Source organism: Tachypleus tridentatus, chromosome 13, assembly GCF_004210375.1.
Source record: "Tachypleus tridentatus isolate NWPU-2018 chromosome 13, ASM421037v1, whole genome shotgun sequence".
NCBI classification, from domain to species: domain Eukaryota; kingdom Metazoa; phylum Arthropoda; class Merostomata; order Xiphosura; family Limulidae; genus Tachypleus; species Tachypleus tridentatus.
Genome location: NC_134837.1, coordinates 106,698,143 through 106,724,522, shown reverse-complemented (window position 1 = coordinate 106,724,522; position 26,380 = coordinate 106,698,143). Strand labels below are relative to the sequence as shown.

Below are 26,380 nucleotides of genomic sequence, written 5' to 3'. Positions count from 1 at the left end.
AATGCATGTAACGTATATTGTTAAATGCGCATTGCGCAAGTCACGCCTTGCTCTCCAAATTTGTAGAAGATTCTCGAGTTAAGAATCAACAATATATGTTTTACGTTGTTGTCAAGTAAAATTTCGAGAAGCTCACCTGAATATTATAAATTGATGTGCCAAGACACAGTAATAGAATATTGTTTGGTTACTACCGTCAGTAAACTATAAGGCTCTGAGTCTATAAATGTGAGTAACGCTTAGTACTTACAATATTTAATCAGGAACTTCTATAGATTTCGAGCATTACAGACCATTTAACTTCAGTGAATTAACTTCGGAGATTAGGTTTTCTACGAGTACATTACATGTCCTCGGTGAAAGCTTACGTGTGTTTCAAGCTAGCTAGCCGTCAAGAGAAATATGATGCTGTATAAATAAATAATTAATTAGCTTTCTGTAAACATTGATAAAAGATTCAGTAGTAGACCAGATATAAGAGTCAGTATTGTCTGTTAGACTCTTGTATATAAATTATTATTTGTAATAACCGTTATTAAACGTTGTATTGTTTTTGTTTTTTTGTATATTAAAATATATTTGTGTTAAGAAAGAAAATTGTGTGTATCAATTTTGCTGGCAAATATAAATTTGATACATGTTAACATTTAATTACTTGTAATTTAAAATTAAATTTTTCGGTCATTTGAAATAGCAATATGTAAACTAGGTGAAATTAGAAATTGGAGACTTTTTCGATACAACAATTATTACAGTGTAAAATGTATGTTAGTGGTTATAAAGTACAATATTTTAATCCGCACAACGCTACGCGAGGACTATATGTCAATCCATATTTTTCGTTGAAAGACAAGGAAAAAGGCAGTTAGTCATCACCACTGACCCCGGTTTCTTGGGGTAGTCTTTCAGTGTTGCATTGACCATTATCTTACAACGCCTTCACGATCAAAAGGGTAAGATGTATCTGGTGTAAGAGGGATTCGAACCCGCTATTCACAGATTACGAGTCAAGTGCTAAGTCCCAGTAAAATACCACTTTCACTGTTATTTTTCTTGTCGTCTTTGATGATTGAAAATTTCGCATAAAGTCATCTTCAAGCAGTAATGTTGATTTTAAATAAACGTTCCAGTAACAATGACTATTGCAACTGTAGCTTAAGCCCTAGCAACAATGACAAATCCAAGTGTGTATTCCAACAATGAGTGCGAAATAAGTGAAGTTGGATAGCTCTTAGAAATATGAGGTGAGAAGTATGTTTCTGTCTTCTAACTGAATCGTTTTTATGTTGTGAACTTAAAATCAAAACCTTGTCCAAACTTTTCACTATCAAATAACTTTAATCCAAAAGCAATGTCTCTGTGGTAGTTTCCAAACGTATTCCTGAAACAAAGCCCAAAGTGTCCCTTTTGTTTTCGTTATTAATACAATGTATCTCATATATTATTACATTATTTCATTTTTTGTACTGTCGTTATATCGTGCTTAAAGTTTTAGAACAAAAGATTTCAAAGACAAATGTTAAAAAACAGAAAAATATCACACGTACAGATATAAAATCGATACACAAATGCTTTATTTTCAACACGTGGAAGATATTTGGATTTGTTTGCTGTAATAGCTAGATTTACAGAATATAATTCACACAAAAAAACACATATTTATTGACACAACATTTTATACAAAAAGTATTCCTACAAATTGTTTATTTGTTCGTATTAGCTCTACAAAATGCACGTTCAATTAAAGCGAGTAAGACATGTATTTTACTATATCTATTTCTACGGACAACAAAATAATTTATATAAATAACAAAACTTTTACACTTGTTTTAGAGGTTTCTCATTTCATTTCACTTGTGAAAATTTTGAAATATATTATTGTAAATATTTTCATTTTAATCCCCTAATACACAGGTTAAATCTTACAGCTAATCAGCTTGTTACGTACAAAAACTAATTTTAGCACTATTCATACTTGTTACAAAACAAGTTTAATGAATCCAGACAAACACAAGTCAGCTGCTGCAGCTGTATAGTTACGTTTACTAAAACAAAACTAACACAATTTAATTTCTACTGATAATCATGAATTTACTTATAGTTAAGCCTAACACAGCTTCATTACTACCGCTAATTGTATTTACTGAAATCAAGCAACATTCAACGTTTACCAACATCCAATATGAGTTCACTGAAAATAAAATAACACAGTTGAAGTTTTACAAGAAATCAGCTGAGTGTATTGAAATAAAGCCAAATAAAATTGGGTTTTACCAGTGACTAGTCAGTTTACTGAAATCAAGTTAACACAATTACATTTCTTCCACTAAGTGTCTCGTACTTCGTTTTACTAAATTCAACCAAAGTATAGTTCAATTCCCATCGTTAACGACTTGAATTTATTAAAATCAAGCCTTCACCAGTGCATCAGGAATGTCTGAAGATATATTACGCTAAAATCCAGGTTTCGATACTAGTGGTGAACACAATACGAGTAGTCCATTGTTTAGCTTTGCGCTTAAAAACAAACTAAAAACAAACCAAATTCAGCTTCATTTTTACCATACCACTTGAGTTTGCTGAAATCGAAACCCACGAAGTTCATTATTTTACCTCTAAGTAGTTGAATTTACAAGATCAATCCACATTCAGTTCAATATTTACTGCATCATTTGAGTTTACAGAAGTGAAAACCAACACAGTTCATTTTTACTCCTTACTAGCTGAATCATATCAAATGGAATTTTGTTAATATAATATTTCTTAGTCAACATTATGCACTCACACACACACATACACATACATATATATATATAATGATTCTAACTTTCAAAAAGTATATATTACGGTTAATTTGGGAGATAATGGTATCAAAGGGAGAACACTTACAATTGAGTTTTCTGACAGTCATAAATTACACATTGGCACATGTTATCACGTGGCTTTACATTGTTCGTTATAAACTATATTACAGTCAAGAGTTTATATACACGAGTCTATTTTATTACAACCCTATTTTATTTGTCAACCACAGCAATGAGATTACTTTAAACAGTTTGTGGTACTCAAAATCCTTGTTGATGGCTCAACATATAGCAGATATTTTAATACATTGTTTTCCAGACAGGCCAGAAATCCTTTAATAATATTAAATGAAATCCCTTAAAAATCAGCATTAATTTGCAGGGGAATCACAGTTATAATTTTGAAACAATATTAACTTGTGTATTCTTTTATTTCTTATGTGAGTTCTCATAAAATAAAAATTTTGCTAGTTCATCCGCAAGCTTCAACGCTTATAACGCCAAATTTTGTGATTTCTTTCTTGCAGTGAGAAGTGGTAAAAGGCCCACTTTGCAGGCTTGTGTTTAACAGTAAACAATCATTGTGACGATAACAAATTAACGAAATCAATTAATTTTTCCAGAAGCATTATAGTTAGCCTGTTTCTATCAGACTTATTAAGGTAAAAATAATAAATATACATAGCAATTCTGAATAACTCCAAACAAAATGACGGTTTATAAGATGGTAGAAAATTACCTCCCTCTCATATTTTAATGATAAAACGAAATAACTCATATAATTCAAACAATTTTTCTCTTTACTAAATAAGTAAATAAACAGACAAGAAACCCATGAAAGCTTTTTATATGTGTGTGTATATATATGTATGTATATAAACATATCATATTTAAAGTTTTGGTCCAAGATTTCCGTTTGATCGGTTGTGTGTGAGCTCTCAATCAATAACATACACATGACAATTCATCTTACTCACTCATTTGATCTACATTTATGTATAAGTTTTACGTTGTTATTTCACAACTGCTCAATAGAATACGATTAACAGGCAAATTTCAATGAATGTGAAGCAGCAAAATCTTGGTCTGATAATTTACAAAACGTCTTTCCCAATTTTTCCTTTACAACAGACAAGCTAGCTTATAATAAACATTATGAACTTCTGGAAGTATTACAAATTTTTTGTTCAGTTTGCTCAGTAAGAAATAAAAATTCCAATGAGGATTGTTTCCAGAAAATATTTTTGGATATCGAAACAGCAGTGTAAAATATCTTAGAGCTTTGCACAATTTACAAAGATGATAATATTGATGTTTTCATATTCAATAAGTTACGACAGTTTTTTTGTCGTTGTTTCCTAAATGAAGGTTTGGCAATTCTTGAACTGTTTGAACATCGCTAATTTTCTAAAGTATCGGTCAGGTGGTCTGTCAAAGTATGAATATTTACGCTGACAATACAATTTAAACTTTTACACATGTGCTGCTCAACATCCAGTCGGGTGAGGAGTGGGAATTACCAAGAAATTGTTTTTCTACCCTAGATGGCGTTACTAATACTTGCAAAGGATGACCTCAGCGATGGGGTAAGAGTTTCGGCACTTGCTAGAGGAGCAAGATTGTTTTTGTTCAAGAGAAACCTGGAAAAGAAATAAAAATTTTGAAAAAACACAGCTGTTGATATTGTTCCAAAATATTAATACAGTTCGATAATTCTAAACTTTTGTTAACATGATTAATTGCACTGTGTTTTTAGCCTAGACTTCTTTTTTAAAACCAACGATGCAAAATATACAAACATAACGTGTGTGTGTTTTCTCATAGCAAAGCCACATCAGGCTATCTGCTGAGCACACCGAGGGGGAATCGAACCTCTGATTGTAGCGATGTAAATCCGTAGATATACCGCTGTACTAGCGGAGGGCGCAAACATAGCATTACAACACATACAAATATCACATCTACATTAGAAAAAGTAAAACAACGTTATTAACGTGGTTAAATTATTATTTTACAATCTCAAACGTGATACAAAAATAAAAGTATACGAAGAAATATTTTAATTTTCCGAACACATAAAATATCAACATTATTCACAAGTTATCTGAAAAGAAATTTTAGTTTTTTCAGTGGATTAATTACATTACTGTTCCTCGGTGGCTTAGCAGTACGTCTAACAGCTTGCACCGCCAAATCGAGTTTTAATACTATTAGTGTTTTTTGTTCATTTTGTGTAAAGCTACACGAGGGCTATCTGTGCTAGCCGTCCCTAAGTTAACAGTATAAATTAAACAGAAGGCAGCTAGTCATCACTACATCCACTGCCAATACTTGGGGTACTCTTTTACCAACGAATAGTGGGAGTAATTGTGTCTTTAGAACGCTTCCACGGCTGAAAGGGTGAGCATGTTTGGTGTAACAAGGATTCCAGCTCGCGGCCCTCAGATTACGAATCGAGCGCAATAATTATCTGGCCATGCCAGGCGGACTCGTGGCGAGCACAGCATAGATAACCCTGTAACTTAGTGCTTAACAACAAATAAATTACATTATTGCTATCCACCGTACAAAATTAGCACTAAAACACTTATATCTGGAATTTTTGTTTTTAGATTAATCATCTCTATTCTGAGGAATCAGTGAAAAAACAATATTTATAATATGAAGATTTGGTGATATCGAAAATATATATAACAAAACCATCTGAAACTAAAATATATATAACAAAACGAACTGAAACTAAAATATATATAACAAAACCACTGAAACTAAAATATATATAACAAAACCATCTGAAACTAAAGTATACATAACAAAACCACTGAAACTAAAATATATATAACAAAATCAAAATGAAACTAAAATATATATAAAGTATACATAACAAAACCACTGAAACTAAAATATATATAACAAAACCAACCGAAACTAAAATATATGTAACAAAACCAACTGAAACTAAAATATATGTAACAAAACCAACTGAAACTAAAATATATATAACAAAACCATCTGAAACTAAAGTATACATAACAAAACCACTGAAACTAAAATATATATAACAAAACCAAGTGAAACTAAAATATATATAACAAAACCACTGAAACTAAAATATATATAACAAAACCAACTGAAACTAAAATATATGTAACAAAACCAACTGAAACTAAAATATATATAACAAAACCAACTGAAACTAAAAGCAAAAGGGAAGGCTTTGAATGCAAGTGTTTTACAAAGAAAAACTAGCTTAGCAAATTACATATCGTACGTTTTTAAGCCACCCCCCATACCCTCAAAGCCTATACTTTGAGGATCATTTCGATTGGTGCAGCGCTTTTTATTTTTGTGCTTGTTTCATTTATTACAAATTATCATTAGTCAGATGGTTGATTTGTTGTTTTTAATGTCGTCCTTTCTTTTGATTTTTTTATTTTACTTCACTGTTCAGTATTAATATTCTATGTGTATATATTCAATGAATGTGATTTGTTGTTGATTATGTCGCACTCTTCCATTGCATGGGTTTGACTTTTATGCAGTCAAGTGTCATTGCCTTAATTAATAGACAAATTGTGTAAACTATAATTTAGTCTAGCGAGCTGATTATAGCGATTATATTGCTGCTAATTTTATAAGATATAATTGCAAAAGATATCTTACATGTCCTATATAAGCACTTTTCATCCTATTACTTATACAAATTCATTCTGTAATATAAAAAATGTAATTTATTTATTAGCTTGTACTAAATGTAATAAGGAATATGTAGGGCAGACTTCAAATCCATTACATATACGTATAAATTTGTATAGATCTCAAGTTGAAAACAATTTAATGAATTCCATTTTTTACTTCTTTTAAGATAACCATATTAGAAATTGTTAATAAAGATACCAGTTGACTTCAGCGAAAGAAATTTTATATTTTGAAATTAAGAACATTATATCCTTACGGATTAAACCAAAATTCTAATAGTTTAACTGCTTTAAATTTTAGTAATGATTAATATTGCTAATTTCTTATAGATAACTTTCAAAAATAAGAGGAAAAAAAAAGAAATTGATTTTTCAGAATTTTGTAGCAATTTAGATAATATTGTTATTCTAGTATTAATGTAAGTAAATTACTTGTGTAAAATACTTATCAACGTAATCTTCCTAAAATAAGAGTATTAATTGATATAATAAAAAAGTTGATTTTTGAAACGCTCATGCAAAGCACTTATTTGTAGATGTTATAAATTATCGATTAACAGTCAATGATTTATTAAGGTTTAAAAACGAGAAACTGCAAATTAAACCTTCATATCTGGTAATTAATTTTAAACATATTTTAAAAATTATTCATCAGTCTATAAAAATAATATTTTTCTTTGTAAAAACTTAAAGCTTATCGTTGATTATAAATACGGAGTTCCAAATGGTCCACTGTTGTATAGCTATAAATTTTTTAAACTAATTAAAATGTAGATGAAGTTAATAACTTACCTTGTAAGTACGAAAACAATTTATTTATTGATACTTTTCATAAGCATATTATTACTGGTAACTTTAAAACTATAAAAAATAAATTATTAAGTGAAATACTCAAAAAAGGATCTAAACACTGAATAGTGAATAGACATAAAATGTAATAATATTTATAAATCAATTGAAAAAATATTGATGAATATATTTTGAAATATAATATATAATATTATATATTATCAACCTAGGTGGTTTTTGGATTCAAAGTTTTGTGTACTTAAAAATAAAATTTAAATTATCCCTTATAAAATTAAAAAATATATATAGATTTATCTTTCCATCTTTTAAAAAATAAGATACAAGAAATACAAGAAAAATATGTTATAGTTCCTACTGATAAAATTAACTCTAATTTTTGTAAAAAGTTTTATGCATTAATTATGATAAATATATAAAACAATAATACACAAACATTTAAACTTATTAACCAATCTAAAGATGCAGTAATTAATAATTTCATTACAGCTTATAAAAACTTTATTATAAACCAAATTTACCTTTTCTATATGCTATTATAAATTCCATAAATCTCCATTAAATTTAAATTTATTTCTAGTTTAATAAGAACAGTTATTAAACTGGCTATTTTATTAAATTAATTAATTAATATTTGGTTTGATAAAATTTTAAAAAATATTAATGTTAAAGATAAGAAATATACTTTTTTGGATAATAAACAATCTATCTATTTCAGAATATCTAAGAAATTGTGAGCAAATAAATAATATTCAAATATTTGATTTCGCCATACTGTACATCACAATTCAATTAAAATATTTTATTTTTGGTATAAATTCATTAATACAATCGTCCTGTTTTCTTTTCAAAGAACTGGAAGAAAGAGAACAGAAAGTATACATTAAGATTCTACATTTATAATAATTATATATTTTTCAATAACCAGGTTTTTAAACAAGTAATAGAAGTACCAATGGGAACTAACTATTTTACTCGTATTGCAAATTTGTATCTTTATTTTAGGAGTATAGATTTATTGAAAATTACATAATCTCAGGTATTTTTGCTTTAATTTAGAGATACATAAATGATTTAATTACTATGAAAAATCCGGAAATAAATATTGTTATTAATACTATTTATCCAGTAGAATTAGAAATTGAAAATTAAGGCACATTATTTACATTTATAAATTAAAATAAGTGATAATGACATCAATCTAAATATTTTTGATAAAAGAAAATATTTTGTTTTCCAATATATAGTTTATCCCATTTTAATAGTAATGTACCACAATCTTCTGATTTTAGCGTTATAAATCCGCATACCGTACAACTTGTACCACAATCTTCTGTTATTAGCAGTACAACTTCACAATTATTCATATATATATATATATATATATATATATATACACACACACTACTCTCCACAGCGATAAGTCTACGGATTTACAACTCTAAAATCAGGGGTTCGATTCCCTTCGGTGGACACAGCAGATAGGCCGATGTGACTTTACCATAAGGAAATATACACACACACACACTACTCTCCTCATTTTTAGACTGGCCCTGTTTTATTCTCTCCAAATATACGAAAATCGCACCCAATTTTTTATGTTGTGCCAGAAAAACAATATAATCCTTCTCATTAGCGGGTAAATGTTAAAAGTATTAACATTTGCTACTAGGTTTTTCGTTTTCTTTAACTAGGCGTGGGTTTTTGCATTAAAAAAATTGGTATGTTGAGCCTAAAAACCCTGAAAACCACTCATCTGTATATAATATTCCAGCTGTTGTGTGTCTTTTACCAGTGTTTTAGGGAACGCATTTCCTATGAAGGAAAATATAGGTGTCAGACAATGAAATCGCATCTAAGCCTATGCGCCATAACTGAGTTGCTTGTGTGGTTTATTGGTACATTGCTCTCGCTTTTCACAAGAGGCTTGTAAGGACAGAAACTAATGATTTTTTTTTTCTGGAAAATCCTTGAACACGTCTAGATTTTTAATTCTGAGATGTTCCAATCTTCTAACTTAAAATAATTAACTTATTGATAGTATAGTGAAATCCCTTCTTAATCTGGCACGCAGAGGCATACGAAATAACCTAGTTTTGTTAACTAAGCTCATATAGAATAAGTTAGTTTTCTTACATAAGGTTGTACAAAATCTGCTGATTAATTAATTAACTGTTTGTTTGTAACTAAGCACAAATCTACACAATGGTATATCTGCGGTCTACCCATCACAAATATGAAAAGTTGGCTTTTAGCAATGTAGGTCCCCAGACATGCCGCTGTACCACTATGGGGCAACACACATACAAATAACATGACCTAATTAAGTTGTCTTTATTTGATGATCCCCGTTTAAACTAAGATGATCTTCAGTAAATTTAACATTTTAGAGTAAAAAATATAAATAAAATTAAGACACTTATTTTCTTTTTAGTTTTCTGCACAGTTCAAGATTGCGCTGAAACTCCAGAATAGTTTAAGGGTTCGATTCCCCTCGGTGGATACAGCAGATAGCCCGATGTGGCTTTGCTATAAGAGAAACACACACACGCTCTCTCTTAAAGTGTTTGTTTGTTTGCAGCTAAGCACAAAAGTAAACAATAGGCTATCGGTGTTCTGCCCACCACGGGTGTCGAAATTCAGATTCTAGCGATTTAAGTCTACGGACATATTGCTGTCCAAGGATCAAGTGTGTAATTATCACTTCCTATCTTTGTATAATTGCTATTTTAAAACTTCTTTGGAGAAATCATCATGAAATGATGATACAGCAATTAATTTATTAAGACTTTTTCATCTATTAAGCCATATTTCTCGTTGTTTTCTAGGTGGTAAACCTAAGATTTTGTAATATAATATAATATAATAATAAAATAAAATATATATACTATGAGAATATTAAGCAAACTCTAAAGTGCCGGTTAAGCTAATCTAATACACTGATAAGTCTCATGTAGACCAGTGTTTATGTCACATGATAATGAGAAATTTGTGCTTTTTCAGGATGCCATGCGGTAAAGACAGCGCAGATGCAATCTTCAGTCCCACGAGTCTCGTGCTATTTGAAATACAAGCGATCGCTCAGCCACATGAGACAAGATTGTTTGTGGGAAGCCTTAGCTGAAAGAACTCACTTGTCTGTAACACTCTAATATATAAACGGCACTGTTGCGTATGTGATTTATATGTAAGTCTGAGGGGCTTATGAGGTTTATTTGTACTTTATCTACTAGCCTGGAATATCATGTTGATAAATATATGTATGTATTGTTGTCTTAGTTAATAACGAACCAATATTTTTGTAAATAACCCATTTATGGTTGACATTTTAAAACTTGTTGAATAGCTTGAGGACCTCTTAAACTTTGAATGCATATGCTCAAACGAACTGAAGTGTAGTTTGAACATTAAATGTCAAATAAACTGACGTATGGTTTGGGAACTACATATTCAAATAAACTGGTGTATGGTTTGGGAGCTACATATTCCTATCAACTGAGGTATTGCACGGGTGTTGCTCATTGAAATGAACTGAAACACTGGATGTTTCTAAAACGTAAATGTAATGGTCTGTGAAACTTTGCTCAGTTTCTTACTTTGTTTAGTATGAAGATAGCTATCCAATCTATTGCGTGGTTGTACAGTTTTAACTTACTGCTCTTAATATGATATTAAAGACAGAGTAAACAAAGTCACAAACTTCGGTGTAGTCAATTAGTGAACGTACGAAACTTAATAGGGGTATTAAAACATGATAAAGTTTTAAGATATTTTCCTTCAAATACCATTATTACAATTCTTACTCAATTAGCCAAACGTTAATTCGATTAAAGAATAGATATTTGTAAATATGGATATAATGCGATATATTGAAAATATTCTGAAAAAGTAGAATATTGCGTGGATGTTCCTCTTTCTTTATACAATACAGGCAAAAATACATGTATTGAGACAATATCATGAAGTTTATTGTTCAATGTGGTTTACTGTGACATCAAACTTAAAACTATATGCGTTATACTGAACTCCTTTTCATAAATTTGTACAGATATATATCAAACAAACAAACAAATAACGATACAAGAAATACTGACTTTCTTGTACGTTTCTGTTAAACAGTCTGTAATATTTTTGATTGAGAAAATCCAATAACTAAAGAATGTCCAAATATAATTCACTTGTTTTGTGTTTGTTAACAAGTCACATATGTATGTATGCATATATTATGTATTTATATATATATATTTTTGCAGAAAACAATTTTTTTTGTAATTTTACTGTCGAGCTTTTGACCAAAAACATTATCATGTTTATTAGTAACATTCGTTTAATTTGAATTAAAGTGATTTTTGACAATAACATGGCATCTGAGTTTACCACACTGCTAACAAAAGAATACATTGTTAAATATGAACAATAACTTATATTTTATTGTACCGTATAGTAGTACAAAGTTTCCACTAGAAGCAGGTAAGCTTGTACTCGGTTCCTCGTCTCGCACAAGAAGTTGTAACGTTTGTTTTTGAATTTCGCGCAAAGCTACTCGAGGGCTATCTGCGCTAGCCGTCCCTAATTTAGCAGTGTAAAACTAAAGAAAAGACAGCTAGTCATCACCGCCCACCGCCAACTCTTGGACTACTCTTTTACCAACGAATAGTGGGATTGACCGTCCTATCATAACGCCCTCACGGCTGAAAGGGCGAGCATGTTTGGCTCGACGGGGATGCGAACCCGCGACCCTCAGATTACGAGTCGCACGCCTTAACACGCGTGGCCATGCCGGGCCTGCTTTGTATGAAGACCACACAATTCAATATGAAAATACTGACGCTGACACGTGAGTGAATCGTAAGCGGCCACAGCTAATCAGTTTTATTTAAGCTCACGCCATACTAGTTATGGATCCAGTAGGTCTATAAGTTCTACATTTCTTTTGCTCTGACTTTCTTTCCTCGTTTCTACTGATTACACACCTGTATATATTATTAATAATCTGGGATTGCCATTTCAATAAAAAAATGCGCTTTCACTATCACTACTTGAAAAATGAAATAAACAATCACTTTTATATGTGTGGGGACAATGAACAGTAGTAAGGTTGCATTTGACCTTTGACAGAGGAACACTGAGATAGATAATGTTCTGAACAACATGCTCTGTATACTTTTGGATCGTATCTTGATTTCGTATTATTTTCTTCTGCTCAAAGTAGTAATTAAAAGCATATTTCTCCCTTCTATCTAAACAGAAACTAACAGCATATCCGTCCCTTCTACTTCAAATAGAAACACCATATTTCTACCTTTTATCTAAAACAGACACTTACACTATATTATTCATTTCTACTTAAAATTGAAACTAAAAGAATATTCTTACCTTCTACCTAAAATGTCAGGAGTTGATGTAAGACTACTTTTGTTGCTCTCTGGTTCACGTGATGTGCTGGTGTCTCTAGAAATTCGTCCATTTTCATCGGCTTTTTGAAGTGACATAAGAGGAGTCATAATGACATGAGGTATCGAGGGAGATTCAGTCTTCGGTGCTGTTGAGCTCTGTTGTTTGTAGAGATCAGGAGTTCCAACCGTCGATACATCCTTCTCCATTGATGGTTGCTTGCTTTCCACATGTTGTGGAGTTTTCTGATTATCACCGTAGCAACGAGTGTACCAAAAGTAAAATGCTGTAACAGGCACAGCTAAGACCAGGCACAGGGCGCCTCCTAGGAAAATTCCTACACTATTCTTCCAGTAAATGGCCCCAAAAATGAGTAAAACGATTCCTGCAGCGAATAAAAAGACCGCAATCACCAGCCACGTCGTCAAAAGTACTCTCATACCAAGAGGTTTTTGCTGAGTTTTCCCAACAGGAGTCTTGCAAGATACATTAGATTGTTGGTATTCCTCTGTTTCTCTGTCATTCATTTTTTTTTATTTAAAGAAACCCACGAAGGAGAAATGAACCTACAAAAACATTGACAATTAGACAAAAGATAAAAGCTATAACTTATTGTGAAGCTCTTGCTCTCTTTACTGCCACTGGCTCAGCCTTTGAGCATTTCTGGAATGAGAGATTGGGTGTTTTATATTATTTTTAATAAATCAAACGAAAGGAAATTTCTCTGGTCACATAATATGTGTACGTTAGTTTTGTTGCTTAAGGTAATATACAATAAGATAGTTTTTAGCATAAGCTTACATAAAATAAGTTAATATTTTTACTTAAGGTCAAATAGAATAAGCTAGTTCTGTTACGTAGAGTCATATAAAATAAGCCAAGTTTTGTAACATAGAGTCGTATAAAATACACTACTTTTGTTACATAAGGTCACATAAAATAAGATAATTTTGTTACATAGTGTTATAAGTAATAATCTAGTTTATTAACTAAAGTCACATAAAATAAACTAGTTTTGTTACATAAGTTAATATAGAATAAGCTAGTTTTGTTATATGAGGTCACATAAAACAATTTAGTTTTGTTACATAAGGTCACATGAAATACACTAGTTTCGTTACATTTGGCCATACAAGATAAGCTAGTTTTGTTACAAAGAGTCATGTGAAATAACCTCATTTTGTTAACTAAGCTCAAATATAATAAGTTAGTTTTGTTACATAAAGTCGTACAAAATAAGCTGGCTAATTAATTAAATTTTTGTTTGAAGTTCACCACAAAGCTACATGAAGCTCTGCCCAACATGGGTATTGAAATCCGGTTTCTAGCGTTGTAAGTCTGCATACATACTGCTTTGCCACTTGAAGGCACAAAATAAGCTAAGCTAGTTTTGTTACATAAGGTCATGGAAAATAAACTAATTTCGTTACATAAAATTGATGTAGAAGAAGTTATTTTGTAACATAAGGTCAAATAGAATAAGCTAATTTTGTTACACAGGCTCAAATCAAATAAGTTTGTTTTGTTACATTCTATTGTCTGATTTCTCCAGAACAAAGATGAAAACGATTATTGCAACAACATACCAGAATAGGGAGTTACGAAATATAAGATTGTGACGGTCGTATATCGTACTTTATACGCTTGCTTATGTCTTATTACAGTCCATACGATAGCAGTATACACAGTTTTTCTTACCAACGAAACTCATTTAAACGAGAAAAAAATACTATTTCGAAAAGAAGGCCAAGCCATGCGTACGCCCTTTCACTAGTATTTTGTAATCTCTGCATAGAACATTTCGAAGATAATGTCTTCAAAACAGTAGCTCTGAAACCCAGAAGTGGGCTCGCATGTGTTAACGATATATTTGTAACGTGATTATATAACACAACAGATAATATTCCATAATTTATTAACAGCCTGAACAGACAATATCCAGCGAAGTTACTGACGACACGATATAAACGAAAAACTACAAGAAACTCTCGTTCCTAGAAGTGATGGCTATTAATATAGCTTATCCATATATCACAGAAGGTACTCTTGTTCGTAGATTACTAATACACCTTATTCACATATCACACATAGTAGCTAACAGGAAACCATGAACTACAGCTGACAACACTCTATTAGTGAAAAGGCAGGCATCATAGACTGCTTAAGCTCTAGAATGAACGAGATTTGTAATACATATAAGAGAATTGAACAAAATCATAGATAGAGAATAGATAACCTTAATATTCAGCAAAAAAAGAAACTAAAGAAAACACATAACGTAGGGCAAGAAAAAGACAATTACAAATACGCAGCCATATTTTCCTATGTTAACGTTTTATCTGAACACTTTCAAAGGATAGGTTTAAAACAGCATTCAGAATCCTCAACACAATATGATTGCAGTAAGTAGATACCAAATCACCTGAAAACCTAATGGAAAGCAAAAACATCATTCACAGCATTCACTGCGAATGTGGACTCCAACACATTGGAGAAACAGAAAACCACCAGCCTCAGAATTCAGAAACGTGTAAGGCTCCATAATACCAATGTTTCTGCAACAGCGTAACTGACAAACCGTTTCTCTAACCTACTAGAAACTAGTAAACTTGGATATCTTTCTTAAAGTCATCCAGATAATAAGTTGAGTAATATTCCAAAGGACGAAAGCTTGAAGAGTGTATTTGTACTTGCTTTTTCTCAAGAAAAACCCTGACGGAGTATCAACTCTCACCACCACATACACTCCTTATCATGATTAGGTTATCATCGATATGTGATAACGTAATTAATAATTAGTATTCAACTTTAAGATAAAAAACAGTAACTAATTAGCAACTAAATTTTGGCAGTCGTGCAAGCTGCCAAACACGATAAACCAGAGATTTAGATTGAAGAAAGTTGGCAGAACTACAAAATTAATTATCTTGTTTTGTTTACATTTGGAAACGTTATGTCTCTTGTTTAATGATAATATGTTTGATTCCTATTGAAAATGCTGTGTCATAATAATAATGTATTTTGTTTAAATTATTTGTATATGTATTAATTCTCTTCTGGTAAGTCTGATGGATACGTTTTTTTTTTTCCAAATGTTACATCATTGTGTATAATTATTTATTTTTGTTTTAACTTCATCGACTTCTTTTTACTATTTTTAATCTCATCTTTATTTTGCTTCACTAATCGGGCCCGGCATGGCCAGGTGGTTAAGGCGCTCGACTCGTAATTTGAGGGTCGCGGGTTCGAATCCCCTGTGCACCAAACATGCTCGCTCTTTCAGCCACAGTCATTCCCACTATTTGTTGGTAAAAGAGTAGCCCAAGAGTTGGCAGTGGGTGATGGTGACTAGCTGCCTTCCCTCTAGTCTTACACTGCTAAAGTATGAACGGGTAGCGCAGACAGCCCTCGAGCCGCTTTTCAAAAGCAAACAAAACTTCACTTGATAACGGAAACCTCTGCTTGCTTTGCAGCAATAAAAATGAACAGGTACTTACTTTATTTACATGGTTCCGTATATTTGAAATACGTGGTTATGGTTATTTATAACTTTCCCACGGGTAAAAGAGCGAGCATGTTTAGTGACGGGTAATCGAGGCTGCGATGGTCAGATTGCGAATCGAACGCCCTAACTGCCAAGCCTTTTTTATGGTAAGAATACTTCCAAGTTTACGCTATTTCAAAGTTGTGACACCGTGTAATTTTAGGATTTACTGAAAATGTTTTATAAATCATATGTAAAATGAACAAAGGCAACGGTTGGTTTTAGAATTAATCATTTTCCCATTTGTCATAGAAATACAGAGTTGTACTGTAATTAACTTTTCTATTTCATATAAAAACAGTAACAGCTTCTTTACAATGAATCTTTTCTTCCTGCTACACAACAATGTTCTTACAATTAATCTTGTCTTTGATGTTACGAAGAATGTGAGTTTTTATTACTAATCGCTCCTTTCACACTGTATTGAAACGCCTTAGAATTCATGGACTGCAGAAGTCGATGTATTCGTTCTTTGTTTGTAGAAGTGAATTATTTAAAATCAGTCGTTTCTTTTTTATTAATTCAACAGCAAGGGCATCTATATACCAAGAGAAGACCTGAATAATTTAGTGACAAAGTAATTTTACGATAGGGTTAAACTGCTATTATTGTAATGCTGGAAGTGTCAGAAATAAAATGATGACTTTGAAATTCTAGCTTCAAAAGAAAGAATTTCAGGTAATGGGAAAAACTGAAAATTTGTTAAAATTACACACATTTCATGACATTAATTTCTTTGAAATGCACTGTTGTAGGTTGTTTAATAGGGGTAAAGCACTATAAATGGGGAGAAGTGACTTTATACATTAAATATGAGTCACTGCCTGTTCAAGTTGAGGATATCAAAGTTAAAAGCTAATAGCAATGAAGTTCAATCTCTTTGAGTTTCTGTTAATGAATATAAGTGGACGAGACGTTTAGTTAGAACTTGTTACAGATCACCAGAAGAAATCGACGAGATTAATAAGAAAATCAACAGTAAAACGAAAAATGTAACCGTTTGTTAAATTATAATTGTGGGAGTTTTCAATTTCAAGCATATAAATTATGAAAGAGTCAGGGTTTAAAAACGTTTCAGGGTGGCTTTCTTTTTTATTGGTTAGGAAAAATATTAGGAACAATGATATTTAAAATTCATTGTTAACTTGTAATATAGAAATGGTTGATAGGGTGGAGACTGGAAAGAATATGGGTGCAAGTCATCACTCTATTATTATTAAATTTTTGTTTTGCGTCGTTTCGAAAGAAGATACAGTGATATCTTGCTTCCTAATTTCGAAAACAAACAGATTTTAAAGAGATAAGACATTAATTATTTGCTGAACTAATTGGAAATACTGATCAAATCTAGAAACCAATTAAAAATAAATAATTTAAATATTCAAGAAAGGCATGGTCATTTTAGAAAAATAAAGTTAAAAACAAGCATTATGAATTTTGAAAGGTAAAATTGACTGTAAAATTGAGAAGGCCAAGTAGTTAAGACACTCGACTCAAATCCGAAAGTCGCAGGTTCGGATCCCTGTCGCACCAAACATTCTCGCCCTTTCTGCCGTGAGGGTGTTATAATGTTACAGTCAATTCCACTCTTCATTGGTAAAAGAGTAGCCCAAGAGTTGGCGGTAAGTTGTGAGGACTAGCTGCCCTCCCTCTAGTCTTACACTTCTAAATTAGGGACGGCTAGCGCAGATATCTCTGTTGTAGCTTTGCGTGAAATTCAAAACAAACTAAAGTTCAGAGATTGGAAAATTATAGAAGATCATCAAAGTTGATTAAACGGAAAATTAGAAATAAATATTAATCTGTATGAAAAAAAAGTCTGGTTGAAAATATTAAACTTAGTACGAATGACTTCTTTAGACACAATAAGGGCAAACAAAATGTTAGGATTGATTAAAGGAAATGGATAAAAGATATTAAAGGGAAGTTCGTGTCTGATGATTATGAGATGACTAGAATTTGTTTTAATTTTAACTAATGAATATTTAAGCAATATTCCTCATTTTGAGCATTTTCCAGATAGAAACAAAATTAAACAAGACGAATCACATTAATTTTGAGCTTTTTAATAAAAAATTGAGAAGTTAAACAATGATAAAGCTACTTGGTTAGATAATATTTACCTAAGGGTTTCGAAAGAGCTTAAATATTGAATATGTAAACTATATGCTCCTATTTTTGGCCCGGCATGGCGTGAGACTCATAATCTGGAAGTCGCGGATTTGGATCCCCGTCGCGCCAAACATGCTCGCCCTTTCAGCCGTGGGAGCGTTATAACGTGAAGGTCAATCCCACTACTCGTTGGTAAAAGAGTAGTTTAAAAGTTGGCGGTGGGTGGTGATGACTAGCTGCATTCCCTCTAGTCTTACACTGCTAAATTAGGAACGGCTAGCGCAGATAGCCCTCGAGCAGCTTTGAGCGAAATTCAAAACTAACTAACAAACAAAGCTCCTATTTTTCTAAGCTCTTGAATAGTGGGCCGGAAGATTTGAAGTTGATTAATGTTAGTACTCTTCGGTGGAAGTGATAAACTGATCTAGTAATTACAAACCTATTAGTTTTATATCAGTGGTGAAAAAGGTTTTTGAAAGCCTGAGAAAAGATGCATTACAAAGTCATTTAACAAAGTTCAATATTTTGTTGGACAGTTAGCATGGTTTCAGTAGGAGAAAGCCTTACTTTACTAATAACTTTGTTAACATTCTTCGAAGAGGTCAATGATTATTTAGGTAATAGTACGGGTGCGAATTTGGTGTATCTCGATTTCCAGGTTTTATAAGGTGACACGTAAAAGACTTGTAAAGATATTATAATTTATTGTTAATGTTAGAGTTTTGGATGTTGCTGATTACGAGAACGCTGTTGTTGCTTTACAAAAGGATTTGGATCATTAGATGAGTAAGTGAATAAATTGCAGATCGCTTTTAATCATAATAAATGCAAGATGACGCAAGTAGGATAAAACGATATGAATTAAGGGTATAAATTATATAATTTTAATGGATAATAATCTTAACAATTTTATGGAAGAAAAGAGTCTTGGTGTTCTATTGATTTGTCTGTTAAGCAATCCAAGCAAACATGATTTTAGATTGTAGCTACGTAAATATTGAATAGAAGTCTAAAGAGGCTAAAAAATATATGTCAGTGGTTAGGCCGCATTTAGGGTATTGTGTTTAGCTTTGGTCTCGTTATCTTAGAAATGGCATTGAATTGTTAGAAATGATTCAAAGGAGGGCTACTAAGATGATACCTGGAATGCAAAGATTGTCATAAGAGAAAAGATTAAGATCTCTGATATTATTTTCTCTTGAAGAAAGATAAGAGTTAAGAGAATCTAACCGAGATGTTTAAGATTGATAAAATAATTGATACCATTGATGCAACACGTTTTTTCATACTTAATGGTAAAAAGTGTAAATTTAGGAAACACGTATATAAATTTTGTGGTAGAGAAAGATTGATCTTTATTAAGACAGCTTTATTTTTCTAGCTAGATGGTTGAACCTATATGGAATGAGTTGCCTTTAGATGTGGTAGATGCAGTTAATGAAAGGAGCCCAAGTGAATAATTGGCAAATATATAAAAATTAACGACTAGCTTTTAACGTTTGTTTTATTCTTACTTTATGGCTGATTATGCTGTAAAAAATGGTCTAAATGGGCCAGCAGAACCTTTTGTATCTAAAAATTATATGTATGTATACGTGTACAAAAGTTATTTCCTTGGAATTAAATATTTCCATTCATATTATACAGCAATGAATTTTTTCGAAATAACAGTTTTTCTTTTCGCGTAGAGGAACACATTCCTCAGAATTATTTGTTTTATTAATGTTCTACATGCAATTCTCAAGCATTAGATGTTGTTGTTTTCACGTTGCACAGGAACAATTTCTTTAGCTTTAAATGATTTTGTTTCACGGATTTTTTTAATTTTTATTCCTGCTTATGTTGTGCAAAAATCTTTTCTTTAACATGTACATAATATGTTTATTGTAATTACCCATTTTCTTTCATGAAATGCAAATACAGACCTTCTTAGAACTAGCCCATCTTCTTTCATGAAATGCAAATACAGACCTTCTCAGAATTAGCACATTTTCTTTCATGAAATGTAGATACAGACCTTCTTAGGATTAGTCCATTTTCTTTCATGAAATGCAAACATAAACAGACCTTCTTAGAGTTAGCCCATTTTCTTTCATGAAATGCAAATACAGACCTTCTTAGAACTAGCCCATCTTCTTTCATGAAATGCAAATACAGACTTTCTCAGGATTAGTCCATTTTCTTTCATGAAATGCAGATACAAACTTTTTTATTATTAGCCCATTTTCTTTCACAAACTAACACAAAACAAATTTTATACATTTTGGTACTAACTTATTTTAAGTCTTGGATCAGATTTGTTTATTCATTATTAATATTTTATCACTTTTTCCTCTTATGTGTATGCTATAAGTTAAGCCTTGTGTTCTAATACATCGTTTATACAGTATTTTCTTCATAATATATATTTGAAAAGAAAAAGACAGTTTGGCTACTCATCCGTTCATAACACAATTAACAACATACGTCAGTAGTTACGGTAACCGAATAAAGTAAAACTGTAATCGTATCTTTATGTATATTTTCTATATAATTCGAGGATGGTGACTAAAAGTAATTCAGTGCAATGTAAGTAGATAGATACAAAACTAATGTACAACTTTTGTGTACAAAATACGCCAAACTACAGCACTGTATTGTGGACATGTGAAATTTGTTTGTTTGGAATTAAACACAAAGTTACAGAATGGACTATTTGTGCTCCGCCCGTTACAGATATTCTGACCCGGTTTTTAGTAAAGAAATAACTTTTCAAAAAAGGAAGTAAATGTAAAATAGCTAACATCAATCCTTCAAAACAATGCAAAAAAAAAAGATATAGTAAGAATGAGATATGCATCATCTGTACGTAATAGCACAGAAACACACGGTAATAAGATGTTAATAGACAAAAATAGGATAAATTAAACTCAGTTGAGATTAGATAGTTTTTTATATATATATGTATGTATATATATTGCTATATGTTAATTCGTGCCTGTGCTATTATGTAAGGATGATGACAATGCCATCCTTACTAATCTAGTACGGATGATGACAATGCCATCCTTACTAATTTGGTAAAGATGATGACACTGCCATCCTTACTAATCTGGGAAGGATGATGACAATGCCATCTTTACTAATTTGGTAAGGATGATGACAATGCCATCCTTACTAATCTGGTACGGATGATGGCAATGCCATCCTTACTAATCTGGTAAGGATGATGGCAATGCCATCCTTACTAATCTGGTAAGGATGATGACAATGCCATCCTTACTAATTTGGTAAAGATTATGACAATGCCATCCTTACTAATTTGGTAAAGATGATGACACTGCCATCCTTACTAATCTGGTACGGATGATGGCAATGCCATCTTTACTAATTTGGTAAAGATGATGACAATGCCATCCTTACTAATTTGGTAAGGATGATGGCAATGCCATCCTTACTAATCTGGTAAGGATGATGACAATGCCATCCTTACTAATTTGGTAAAGATGATGACAATGCCATCCTTACTAATCTGCTTGCATTATTACTGCACGATTGATATTAGCCATTCCTATATTTTTTTGATTTTTGAAAAGTTTTTTCTTGTCTGTTTGTTTTTATGCAGGAATATGAATGTTGTATTTATAACTAAATTCTAAATACAATGAGATTCCAACTGTAATATTTATTATTCATCTATTATTGGCTGATAATTTCTGTACTTGAGCTTTTTAAGGAACACCAAATTTCTATAAGATAGCTTACTTTAAGGGATAATTGTAATATCGTTTATCCTAGAATTATGATTTTTTTAAACGTATTATTAGTTAACAATACTTATATAAGCAGATACTCCGTTTGAAAGTATGTTACATCAGTGAAACTGGTTGATACCATTGTTTTGGTTTCTGATTTAGAAGAAGAGCAAGAAATTCAAACTTATTGTTATCATATTTACAGATATTCACAGGAATGGTGACTCAATCATTAAATAAACATTATTGTAAAAGGAAACACTGTGTAGTATTGTAAAGTTCTGATGATATATTGAAGATATATTTAAAATATCATTTCTATTTAACAGTTCGAGCAATCTATGCATAGGCAGAGCTACTGGCTGCCTGATAAAATTCAAGAAACTAATCAACAGTATTGTGTATGAAATACGTCAAACTATTGTACTGCATTCTGTGTAAAATATGTGAAACTAATCTACGTTTTTCGTATAAAATACATCAAAGTAATGTGTAATGCTTCAGATTCATAGTACACTTTGCATACCTATCATGAGCACATTTTTGATATAGTGACGTGACGAAAATATGCGAGACATGACTGGGCTAAGAGAGTGCTAGTACTCTGTATTTCCGATTTGTTAAACATAAGTAGACGTTGTGTATTTGTAGCTTGAAACAAAAGAATCACAAGTAAAAAATAAAAATTATTTTTCTTTATATTTTGATATCCCACTAAACGTATTGTTTAATCTATAAGCTACATACAATCTCATTTGAACTAATGAGTTCTTCTGGTTACTTGAATATCTTTAAGCACCCAGTGGCACAGCAATGAGTATGCAAACTTATACCATTAGAAACCGGGTAGCGATACCAGTAGTGAGCAGAGCACAGATAGTCCTTTGTGTAGCTTTGTGCTTAATAACAAAGAACAACAAACATATTTAAAAATTAATACTTATCACTAACAATTAATTTAAATTTTAACAGTACAGTGTACATATGCTACACATTACTAATAGTTACTTTTAAAAGTACAACCTGTAAACAGCAATGTGATAGAAATTATAAGCTTCACTGTTGTTTACAGGTTGTACTTTTAAAAGTAACTATTATTAATATGTAGCATACATACACAGTAAATGAAATTAACACAGTAGTAACAGAACTAAAATAATAACTTGAGCCTCAACAACCAAAACGCCATCCAACATCAAAACCAAAAATAACTTTTTTTTCAAATTAAAATTTACACTACTTCGTGCTAGGCCTTCAAATGGAAGCGTAAATTAAAAACCGTTCTGTAAATCAACAAAGCTACAAACAGAAAGCTAAATTATGGGAAAAAAAGCATAATACTTTGAATATTCGTACATGAATAATGAAACAATGTTAATTATAATTTTCATATCAACGTCTAAAGTGTGCTGAAAATAACGAAAGCATTCAATCACCTTAAAATCAACAAAAACAAATCTAATCAAATTATTCAATTGTTTATTACTCAAAACGTTGATATAAATGTACTTACATATAAGGTAAATGTGGGAAAACGTTATTAGTTTTTAGATATTTTACCTCACATTCTTCCTTATGTTTAATCTTAGCTCTTATATTACTAGACACTAATTATAATTAGCATCGGCTGCTTATCCACTGCCTTCTTCTAGTAAGCCCCGAGGAAGGCTGCATATGGTTTTCTTGTGAGAGACCGGTGTAGCTATTAACCATGGATTAGTAGAGAACACATCAAAGTAACACACTTATTAACATCTGGTATACTAAAGCTAACAAATTTATTAACATCTAACAATAAAAAATAACACACTTATCATATTCTCCATGTTGTCATAATGTATGATATAAAACCAACACACATCATTTTAATGTTACATAGTAGTGAGTACTGTTTTGATGCATACTACAAATGATTATTTTTATTCTAATTTCACAAACCTGTCTCAGAATAAGTAGAGGATACTTCATTGGATAAAAAGCACTCTTGTAAGAGCATATCTTCTACTTCTAAGTTCCTTTGACACATCATTGTAATTGTTTTACTAATAATAAGTTTACTTAATGTTCTCTCATTTCCCTTTTCCAGTTAATAAACTTGCCCTTCAGGTAAACTGGATTTCAATTCTAACTGTTTTTCAAATTCCATTCTGTAACAAGGAGATGGAGACTCCGACATTAATTTTCAAACTCAGTGTTATTGATATCTCGATGATAAACTGAGATTAACGCTTTAGTACTTTTAAATATTCATTAGTTCATCAACTAAACACTAAACTCCATTTTTTATCAATAAAACCACTCCGATGAAAAGTCTTAGAATAAACACTCTCACATTTAAAAATTCATAATACTGTCAATAAGCTACCATAATTCAACTCCATTGTGTTACCACTAAACATACCTTGGTGATATATTAAATGTGATTCAGAGACTTACGTTTACACCATGCCACACAAGCTGCTCAGACGGTCTCGTGCGTGCTACTGCGCTCTTATCAATTTCATTAGTTTCGTGAGGAAGTGTCAGAAATCTCTTTAACCATTACATTTGCAATTTGTCCAAGCTAGGATTAACACCTTATACGTTTTCTCGAAGAACTTCGCGTACAAAAAATACTCAAAGTAGTTTCCTATTTCCCAATATCTGATGGAACTGCTTCAGCTGCTTCATTTCTATTTCTAGACACACATTCGCGCTCGTGCATACTAGACTGTGACAGTTGAGTTGAATCTTTCCTACCGACTCTTGTTTGATTATAATAATTCTTTTCTGATTCAATAGTGATACCTTTCAGTAATTTCCAATGAAAGCGCGGGAAACAAGACCAGTAGAAGAAGTGATTTTGAAGAATAATATCAACGGTCCCTCTCTTCTTCCCCAGTAAACATTCTTCCTTCTCTCCCCCTGTACCTCAGTTTCATCACGTGACTCTTATTGATTCTTCTGGGTAACCTATGCTGCGAATCGACGCTAGTCGGTAGTAGAACAAAACATTAAGCAGCATGTGTGTGTAATTCCCCTCTTGTCCAACTGACTCACACATTAATCTGATAGTATATATATACATTTAAATATATATATATATATATACACACACACGCGATTATATTAAAAATTATCTATGAGTAACTAGGGTGAAAAGTAATTTTTTGTCAATCCATCCTTGTAGTGAGTAATCAAGCAGTGTCTGCTCATTTGTCCTCTCTTCTGTCTATCTAGATATTCGTTTGATTGTGTTCCATTTTCTTGTTAAAGATAGTTTCACCTCATGTGTTCTTTAAGAGACGATAACAAAATTATTACGTTAAATAACATATTGTTCCTTTGTTAGAAGGAGGAAAATTTTTGTGGGTTTACAATGACTTCAATGAAAAGTGCAAATCTCAGCATTACATTAAACATTTATACAGAGCTCATGGAGTCTCTTATGGCAAAGACATAAAAGTCCAGGAAAATCTATGTTTCCAAAAGAAAAAAACATTATCGTTCCGGTTAGGAGAAAAAAGAAATCTTCACTTTTTACTACTCAACGATTATTGAGATCTGGGCTACTTCACGTTAAGACTGTGTGAATGAACTTATTTAAAAAAGAAAGAAAGAAAAATGTTCGGATAGAAAGAGAACAGTAGCGGTTACTTTGTACTCCACAAAAGTAATTTATTTGAGTAGTTTTTTTTGGAATTTTGTTGTTAGTTAGTTTTTCTAAGTAAAAAACAACAACAACACACTTCGAAAGCTAACAACGACTGTTATATCATGGATATTTACCCATGTAGAACCTTGGAAAATACTTCGGCTTTGGAATAGTTGCAAAATAAGGCAAATACAAGCTTTGAAATCGTTGCAAAACTATAACTTTGTAACCTTGAACTTTGACCCTGTTTTTCAAATTATTACAAGCCTATATAGACACTTTTTGTTAAATAATAGAGTTTGAAACTTACACAAAATTCTTCATGGTAGAAAATTAGTCAGTTAAAGCAAAAAGAAATTTTTTTGGGAATAAAACCATTAAATAAGTTCATTTTATTTCAAACAGTCGAGACTTGCTTTCTACTCCTCAGGATTAATCGCTCAATAGAAAAACAGCAACAACAAAAATCTGATTTAATGAATCTTTAAAATACCTGAAAATCGTAAATTCCCTTCCCCCTTTTCCCCCTTCCTCCCTTTTTTAATTTAATCAAATTCCATAAAGAAAACCGTCCCTCTGTTCAAGTAAAACCTGTTGTCGATCCACACAAAAAGCACAGTCAGAATTAACCCCTCTCCCTTCTCTGAAGAAAT

At 31.6% G+C, this 26,380-nt stretch overlaps 1 protein-coding gene across 1 annotated transcript; it reads right to left on the bottom strand.

Annotated features, from left to right (window-relative positions):
* Window positions 1–1,571: 1,571 nt before the first annotated feature.
* On the bottom strand, window positions 1,572–25,071 carry LOC143238811 (uncharacterized). The gene is made up of 3 exons (XM_076479360.1): window positions 24,530–25,071; window positions 12,686–13,269; window positions 1,572–4,444 (listed from the first exon to the last, which is right to left on the bottom strand). Exons 2-3 carry the CDS (start codon window positions 13,228–13,230, stop codon window positions 4,345–4,347), a joined length of 645 nt encoding a protein of 214 aa, XP_076335475.1. The 5' UTR covers window positions 13,231–13,269; window positions 24,530–25,071; the 3' UTR covers window positions 1,572–4,344.
* Between the last annotated feature and the right edge of the window lie 1,309 nt (window positions 25,072–26,380).